We start from the raw sequence: 9,612 nt of genomic DNA, 5'->3' as shown, positions 1-9,612 counted from the left end.
CCTCACCGCCAGGTCACTGAAGCCAAGAAAGCAACCTTCAGCTCAGTACCAATCAAGTCTCTATTTTTTTAAACTGGAAGGCAGAAGGAAAGCCACCCATGGGGCTGTTTTCAGTGAAAGAGAAAACCCATTTTAAGTTCAGGAGACGGGCCAAAGAAGGGGACATGGCTCCTAGGCTGCAGCACTCTCACTGACAATGATGTTCTGCAGGAAAAAACACCTTCAAAACTTCTTTTAAATTTTTCTTTCAGAGACTGAGCAAGAGTGTGTGTATGCACAGATACACATACATGGCTAATGAGCAAGTTCAGGGTAGAAAGGACAGTGGGAATTCCTTTATACACTTTTGTCATTTGCATTCTAAATGAGTGCCAACATAGCTCTAACATGCATTGTATGGGTAATCAACTTTTTCAATTATATAAGAGAAGAGTGTGGCTGAATTGTTTTTTGATTTCTAAGAACTAAAGTTTAACTTCTGAGTAAATTTTTTAATAAAAGATCCTAATATTTCCAATTTGGTTAGTTGTATAATTTCTTTTTATATTAATTATTTAATTAAACAAAACCAAATCTAATGCAAAATGGAAAGTTAACTTTTTACAACCCAGATAGGTGGAATTTTCAGAAACAATTTTATCAGAAGTTATGTTCCCAAGACCCTTTAAAGATTTTCATTACCCTTGATCTTAGAAAACATTTGTTGTCCTGCCCTCTAGTGCTCATGTCTATTTAAGTCTTGTATACAAACCTGGTTTTGGAAACCTACCACCATATAAATGGTCCTATTGAAATAAAATTACTTACTGATTGCAATACTACCAGTGATCTAAACAGTTCCTTCTGTTGCTTCTCAGGTATGTATAACACCCATGCAGTTATCTGAAAGTAAGACTCTTCAGGTTACTTTTCATTTTACCAAACCAATGTAAACAAGTTTTCTTTCTCAGTTCTGGACCATATAATGGAGTTTGAAGTGCACAAATTGTAGCTGACTTCCGGGTTTATTACTAAAACATTTTCACTACTAGCTAAAGCTGTTAGTTAGCCACATATAAAACTACCAAGTTTTCACAGTATTTACAGGTTTTCATCCACATTAAAAGCTCTTCTACTTAATGTAATTAATTTTGCCTCCAGTGATGCAGTTTGTTACAGCATTGTGCATGCTTACATTTAAAACAATGGGTTAACATACTACATCTGTAATTACTCCCAAGCTACCAGAAAACCAGTGAATTAAATTTATTTAGTGTTAAATGGATATGGAATGTCATACAAGTACATGTAAAGACACTTCAAGATGAGTAAAGCAGAACTAATTGCACAAGGGATTAAAGGTTCACCTCAACAGTCAGTATTATCAAATCATTACAGCTTCCATCTTCAGAGTGCAAGGTATGTCATGCAAAAAAACAGCTCAAAAAATCCCCAAACAGACAAAACCAACATTGTGGTACCACTTAAAATGCTATCATACCACAATATTTTACAAGACATTAGGTGATCAGTCATATAGAATGAAGCATTTTAGCAATAACAAAAAAGTTTTAAACATAATTAACAGATTTTGCATGAACACAAATTCCAGCATTACTATACCTAAGGAACAGGCAACATGCTGGGAGAAAGTACCTAAAAATCAAAGCCTTTTTTATTCATAGCCAATATTACCTTCTGCAAGAATTCTGCAATCTTATTCAGTTTCCTCACATAACTGGGTAAGGTTCAATACATTTTTACATAGAGCATAATCACATAACCACCACATCAGCAAGAGGATTTCATTATCTTGATCAGTTACTACATTTAAAACCATGGTAAGATAACATGCCCTGCAAACAAATTGTCTTCTGGGACAGTGTTCTGTATGTAGAAATATTAAACAACTAAAATATACTCCTACCCACTTTAACCCCAAGTAACTTATAATTTGTATTTACATATTTTTGAAATATGTAGGTAAAAACTGCAGACGGCAGGAAAGCAGAATACACACGAGAGCTATGACAGCGCGGGTGGGTGCAGCCAGGAGCCCCCAGTGACACTTGGGCAGGGGCTGTACCTTCTGCACTCCTCCTCTGCCCAAGGGGCCTCAGCAGGGCTACCAAAGGCAGCTGCTGCTGTGGCAGAGCTGCTCCTCCTCTCCCAGCTGGCTGAGCTGGGAGCAGAAGGTGCAGCCGCAGCAGTTCCACGCAGCTGAAAGCAGACAAACACACTCCTACACACCTGCTTCAACCACAGCTTGAATGTTAACATGGATGAGACACAGGAGATGAGAGGATGCCTTTTAACATTTCCACCTTGCAATGCTCATATTCTGAGGGCACCAACAGGTAGATTAATCTACCAAAAAAAAGCATATAAAAAAGACTAAGTTGTTTGCCCTCATATTAGGAATAAACTATTTAACTTCCTGGCTTAAATGTAAGCAAGTGAAACTCAAGAAAGAACTTCTTGAGGTTAATTTTCCATCTACATTCAAAGAAAATAATTTACTAAAACTGTAACTTGCAAGGTCTACTAGCCTTGAAGTGAGGATACAAGTTAACTATACCTATAGTTAAATAAAAAACTTCAAAAGGCATTTTACAGAAATAAAATATGCAACTCTAGGAAGTAGGTGGAAAACCACTTTAGTATTTGTCTGGAACATTCTATTTTCATAGCCCATCATTCTCAGGAATGTATATTTCATAAATAAAAATACAGAACAAAAAATTTGTGTATTCAATCTAAATATTGAATATTGGATATTTCTAAGCCTCTTCAGATAAAATTTGCTTTCTCCCCCACAATTAAGTGATAAAACCTGAAAAAAACCTGACTTTTCAAATCTATCTCGCATGAGAAAACACAGATGAACAAACCAACATCTGGAAAGAACATTTTGTACAAGATTGCAGTTCTAAAACACCTATATTACAAAGCAATGTAAATAAATACCAGGCTAGTACAAAAGCTCTTATTTACAGTTTTACAAATGAAAACGTTTTCAGTGTAAATGCAGTGTTTTAAAGAACACAATATTAGTAAAATGAGTTCCTGTATAGACCATTACAATTTCTGCTAGGTTTGAATGCAGTATTGTATAAAACCATTGTTTCAAGTTAATTTTTGTTTATAATTTAGTACAGCCAAACCCCAGTTTATGCCTGGAATGGTATCTGTTAAAGTGCTGAAAAAGAGGACATTTCTGAAATTTTAGAAAAACATACTGTACATTATTAAAGCTTTATCAAGTCAAAACTGGTATATTTTGTTCACATTTGCTACCACACCACCTGGGAATGGGAAGTTTTTCAACAAAAACTTGTTATTATTGGGATGGCAGCCATTGGTATCTTCACATCCAAAGTCTGATGGTTTCCCATGAGTAACTTGTCTTAAGCTTCAGTGGTGGCTTCAGGTTTCATAATCTGGTAAGTAATCAAGTATTCTGGATAAGCCTGGAAAAGTGACACACACATTGTTTATTATTATTTGATTCTCTGGATGAATTAATAATGTTTGTTAAGGAGGAGAAAAAATTAATGCCAAAGGGAAAAAGGGCAAAGCACCAAAGGCAAAAATCCCTGGATCATTCAGGAAACATGCATCCTTCACCTGCAACCACAGCTGGAGTTTGTTCAAAAACAAAATCAAGCCCTAGCACCCATAAACCTAGGGAAAAAAACCCCAATGCATGACATGCCTTTGAAAAAGCAAAAGAGAGTCTGTGAAACCAACCCAAAATCTCTTTACCTGCTCTCCTCTGTAAATGACATATTCTGCCAATGCCAATCCATTGACACTGGGCCGCCCGGTCACTGAGTGATGTCCTGGGGGAGAATGAGCCATTTTCATGGCACTGAACTGCAGGAAGGACTTGCCCAATGTTACACGACAGAAGAGCAACTGCCTGTGTTGAAAGGGAAAAAGGACCATGAATGCATAATGCTTATGACTCTGAACCTTGAAGCCACTTCAGTCAGCTTTCATAGCTCAAATTTCTCAGGTTCTGTTCTGCTGAACAAAAGCTTTCACTTTGGAAAGCTCTGGTCCAAGGAAAGGGTTGGTAGTAATATGGAAAAATGTTTATCTTAGTTACTGGAAACAGCATGCTTAACAATGTACTCAGAGATTGCCACCACCTTTTCTTTGCCTGTTACTTATTTATTTTAAATTTTTTGGGTGTTTTAGGAAGAAGTTTTTTATCCCCTCTCCCCATTATTCATCCTGACAACATAATTCACAAGTGTTCTAATGCTAGATTTGTATCCAAAGGCCAAGTCAACATTAAGGCCAAGTGCAAACTCTAGGTCAATGCAAAATACCTCAGACTAGCATTTGTCAGTTTGTCATGCTGTTTTCACAATTAAAAGACTCAACAAGGGCTCTTACTTCTGTATACATGTACCTACTGCAATGACAATGGAATCCTGGCATTTTTATAGACCAAGGTTATGTATCACCCTCACTCTGCCAAAACTTTTGCTTTTATCACTCTTTGCAGAAGACAAACTAAAAATCCCTTCTTATTCAAAACTTTAAAAGGCATGACAAGACTGACATCCTCTGTAACTCTGGAAGATGATCCCCATTATTTGAGAGTCCCACAGAAGAGTAAGCAACATGAAAAGGGAGAGAGACTCAAAGAAGGATACTGGAAGGATGACTTTACCAATGTAAAACAGCATGCACACAAAAACTAAATATTCTTCTGGTTGAAATGACTGCCACCACCAAAACTGACTCCATGACCTAAGAGTTTATTCTGAACTGATGGTAACAGGTGTTCTTGTTGAAAAGTGGATTCAAGAACTCAGTTAGTGGCAGAATCCACAAATCCACATCTCTGTTTCAGTGTGTGAAAAAGCAGTGATGTGAGTGCTGACTGTACATCCTCCTCAAAGAAATACTGCATCTGAGTATCTCTGAATTTCTCCTTTCCCTGTAACAGACAATGAACTAAACTCTCATATTGCATCTTTCACATAAGCATCTAGCAGATCCTCTTAATTCTCTGGCTTCCTAAGTCTGATTTGTACACTAAGTTAAGGGAAAAGATATGGTAAAATGCATTAAGATGATTGAAGGTTCTTTAGGACTTTGAAATGTCAAAAGTTTTCTGAAAGTTTCTGTTAGGCCCAGCACACAGAGAGTACTGAGAAGGTCTGGTTAGCCAGAAAATCCTTCTTCAGAGAGAGACTGCTGCATTGATAGTCTAGGACACAATATAAAAAAGCAAAATCAGATTCTTTCAAGAGACTTACCTGTGGCAAACATAGCAAGATCTATCTTTGTGGATTGGACATCCAGTGCCACCTCCAATTCCATACACATACTGATTGCTTTTGGAAGAATTTTCAGCAAAATAAATCCCAGCTCCAAACATGCCGCCTATATAGGCATGTCTCTCATCAAAGCCTTTGTGAATGATTGCATTCACAAATGGGGAGCCTAAGAGAAAGAAAGTAAAACACTGAAGAGACAGTACACACATTTTTGTATGTGTCACAATTCAAACACTTGTTCCCAGTGTGTCGGGAACTATGTGGCCTTCCTTGTGAGCATGCACTGTGAACTTCGCTCACCAGGACAAACTCTGTATTTGTGTACAGTAAAGGCTTCAAATGGCTTTACCTTGCTAATGATAAGCTATCTTTGGAATGCTTAACAAAACTAACTTGTCAACTTACAAAACCAAGAAAACAAACAAAAAAAAATCCCACCCCAAAACAATCCTTAACAGAATAAAGTTTGACCTTTAATCATTTTGGTCATACAGCTGCCAAAACAGCCTCCTCGAGGAGGCACACTACTTAATCTTCATTCATAATTACTGAAATGTTTTCACTTAGACCTTTGAAGTCTCCTTTGGGGAGAGACAAGGAGATGCAAATTTCAGAAGAACCATACAGTACATTGTATCATCCCTTGTGAAATACACAAACACTTGCTCATAAAAAACTCATGTAAAACCTGGAACCTACTTCCACTGAGGAAATTTACTTTGTTTGAGACAGTAGAAACCCTCCAATAAAGAGTGCTGATGATGAAATAAGTTCATTAAGTGCATTTCAAATTCTCACCATGAAACAGCATCCTTTCATTGGCATGGTTATGATTCTCTTCAGAGACCTCTTTCCTTCTGTGTGTGTATCTTTCCCATAGTTTTTTGTTGCACACTTTCTGAATCTGAAACAGTCAAAATAACACCAAAAATCTCAGTTCACTTCACTGGACAGATAATCTATAGCCACTACACTACACTACACTACAGTTACACTGCCACTGCAATGAGAATACTTTTCTTAGGCCTCAATGAAACACAAATTGACTTACCCCACACAAACTGATTGTTGTTTTATGACAAGTAAGTAATAGCTATATACTTAAGAATCAATTCATGTTACAGAGCTCCTTGTTAATAACCCTTAAATTAAATATGCTCTAATTTAATTTAACAGGCTCAGTCACAATTTTTCTTGATGCTGAATCACTAGTAAAAAGATCAATCCATAAATTAAGAAATGTCTTCCATGAAGATTTGTGAAGCACTTCTAAAAGAAAGTAAATTACATACTCCCTGCAGAGGTATGCTGGGTATTGCAATGTCTTGTGCATGCAGATATAGCATAGCAATTCCACTGTAACTTCAGTTAAGAATTAAACTTAGTAGTACTTACTTGCAAGTCAAAATATTTATGATATTAATGAAAATTACCATTACTTCAGAGGGAAAGCCAGATAAATACAAACCAAAATTCCGTTAGATTATTTAAACTCATCTACTGCCTATTTTTTACACTTGTTTGATGTTAAATCAAGCCAAAATAAGAGTTCAAAAGTTTTGCTTTTTCTTCTTCTCTTTCTTTCCTGCCATTCTCCCTCAAAAGACACCCTCTTCTGTTTCTTATAAAACCTTCTGCCTTTTCCTTCAAAAATTCTCCAGTTTTCAGTGACATCTTTCTATGTCAATTTCTTCCTGACCATTAACCCATAAATAGCTTTTCCATATAAATTAAGTCTTTGAATTTCCCTGGAAAGTGATCTTTATCCTGTGCATGTCTCAGAAAGGCACATCTTGTCACCTTATGGAACTCAAACACGTGTAGAACATTTTATGGATACGTTACTTTAAGACAAAGCTCCAAACATGTAAAACCACTGGCCACAAAAAACTCAAGCACCTTTAAGATGTTGTATCTATTGAAGACTCCACCAGCATGTCCTCCATCTCTGTGCTCTCGGACAGTACTCTGCATCTGAAAATTGAGAATTTAAAGAGGATGACATTCCTGCACAAGATCTTCAACACGTTTCCCTTTACACAAGTCAAGTAACGAAAATAATGAATCATGTATTATTAACACAATTAAAAATCATAAGAGAAATTTTTAGGTGACTTGTTGTTAAGTAATGCCAGATTTTGTGAATGCACATGAATAGGTTTAATGATTTAAAAAAAATCAAAACAGTATTTTTACTGCTCCATGGTCTAGTCTTCAAACTGGAGAAGATCGTGACTAATCTCTTTAAAATTGTATTTGTTCAGAATTTTGCCTTGTGTGATTACGGCACTTTGAAAGGAAGTGATGTAAAACTGTCTATGACAAACAGGCAATTAATTGGTAGTACAGAATTTATGCTATATTGAAGATATTTGATATATAGTACAGGTTTTAAAAATACTACAAGCAATAATAATGTAAGAAAGAAAAAAGTTACAGACATCATGACCACAGATTATAAGTGGTCCAGTCAAAGTTGGGAGTCTGAAGTATCCTTATGCAGGTTTTACTTAAACTTAGTGATGTTTACTGTACTGTTAAACTGTCCAGCAATGCTTCCTTATCTGCTTCTTTAGCAGCAATAGCAAAAATACTGAGAGAATACAAAGAATGGCATTTACCTCTTCTTCTACAGACTGAAATTCCTTGTCTTCGGTGGAAAGGTCTATGAGAATAGTTCCACTAGCAGAAGTATTTAGAGTCAGGTACGGGTTCAGTCCTGTGAATGCAATAAAACACAGCAAAATGCATGTGAATGTAATAAAACACAGTCTCAGAAACCACAGCTGTTTTCTCTGATCTGTGGACACTGATCTTCTCTCGGCAAGAATCATCATTTCAGATGCACTAACCCATTTATTCATGCTTAGCTCAGTATACTAATACACACAACAGGGGAAATGCTTGTAAACACTTGCTTACTTCAGAGTTCATTTCAACTCTAGGTAAGTGACACAGTGAGCAACCACTCCCTGTACAGAGTCCACAACGACTGGTGGCAGTGGCATCATGAATGGGAAGAGCAACCTGAAGCACTAATTTAGTAGGAGTGTTTTTCCCATGGTCATGCAGAGAGAACTGACAAAGAACTAAGTCTGTCAATCCAAAATGCTTGAGCCTTGTAATGAAAGCTTAAAAGATATGGAATGTTTAAAAGAAAACCTCTCTATCTTTCCAAATATGCAAAAAAATTTGGAATTTTACAAAGAATCCAATGTTAGTTTGCATTGGACAGACTGCACTCTAACTGGCATAACTGGCAAGTAATGGGAGCGTAATTACTGGATATAAGAATATGAAGACTGTGTGCATCAACTAACAGGTGACCAGAATGAAACACTAGGTCTGCCATGAGCTCTTTAAAAGGAATAATCTGGGGAAAGTGGAAATTACAGATTCATGCACAGTCTGGAGCCTCACGTTAGCAGTGTGCAACTGGAACAGTGCTCAGGAGAAACAAAGTGGCAAGAACCAAAATAAAGCTCATCCACTACTAACCTCAAAACAATGGTTATACTTCAGGAAGAGATGCCATATGTACAAATACACATATGTTCAAAAATACATCAGGCCTACTTAAAAGGCAAAGTATACAGTTAGTGGCTATGTAAACTTTGAACTCAAACAAGACACAAGGCTGAAATCACACCTTAAAACTAACTTTTATCCAAATTACTCATGAGTCTGTCCAGAAAGACCTGACAATTACAAGAAAATTATGCAGATTCACTTAAATACTTCATTATCAGGAAAAGAATTATCTTAGGGTTGGTTCTTACTGTTTTAAGGAGCAAAAGGTAATTCAGAGATTGGGATAGTGACTCATTACTATGGAGTGAAAATTTTAGAATGAGATTTCACAAATGGTGAATCAGGAAGGGAAAAAATCCTACCAATTCTAATTTATTTCATTTCTGTGAAACAGAGCAATACAACAGTAAGTGATATTTCAAGGAGTCAAAGAAGAAAAAGAGATTTGGAGGGTTTTATTTGCCTTCTCCACAGCCATAGTTACATGAAGCATACTGAATGATGATGAATTTACAACTGCTGGGACCATGCTGGAATCAACAGTCCTGCACAACTAAAGAGGCTTTAGCAGTAATTTCAATGCAAACTAAAGTTGTTTAACAAAGCAATTAGGTTAATTTTGGTTCACTGAAAGCACACCAATTCTATTTTTAAAGAAAAGTGTAAGAATTTCAGCTGCTCTCTGAGTGAGCAGACAGCATTCTGTGGCAGGACCCAACAAACAGGACGTAACAGGCCTGAACTCATCAACAGAATGTGCTCTGCTTTGATGAAGACAAATATTCCCTATCTCAAAGAGCTTATA

At 36.6% G+C, this 9,612-nt stretch overlaps 1 protein-coding gene across 1 annotated transcript in view; it reads right to left on the bottom strand.

Moving 5' to 3' along the window:
• Nucleotides 1-1,230: 1,230 nt before the first annotated feature.
• The window catches only part of TNKS2 (tankyrase 2), a 28,775-nt gene continuing 20,393 nt past the window's right edge, over nt 1,231-9,612 (bottom strand). Inside the window, exons 22-27 of the mRNA XM_036385314.2 lie at nt 7,898-7,995; nt 7,176-7,250; nt 6,075-6,180; nt 5,256-5,442; nt 3,745-3,901; nt 1,231-3,449 (exon numbers count right to left, since the gene is read on the bottom strand). Of these exons, the coding sequence (XP_036241207.1) occupies nt 3,387-3,449; nt 3,745-3,901; nt 5,256-5,442; nt 6,075-6,180; nt 7,176-7,250; nt 7,898-7,995 (686 nt within the window). The 3' untranslated portion in view covers nt 1,231-3,386. The remainder of the gene's footprint in view (nt 3,450-3,744; nt 3,902-5,255; nt 5,443-6,074; nt 6,181-7,175; nt 7,251-7,897; nt 7,996-9,612) is intronic.

Source organism: Molothrus ater, chromosome 8 (assembly GCF_012460135.2).
Source record: "Molothrus ater isolate BHLD 08-10-18 breed brown headed cowbird chromosome 8, BPBGC_Mater_1.1, whole genome shotgun sequence".
Taxonomy (NCBI): domain Eukaryota; kingdom Metazoa; phylum Chordata; class Aves; order Passeriformes; family Icteridae; genus Molothrus; species Molothrus ater.
The sequence above is the reverse complement of the archived record's forward strand: the minus strand, read 5'-3'. Positions and strand labels throughout refer to the sequence as shown.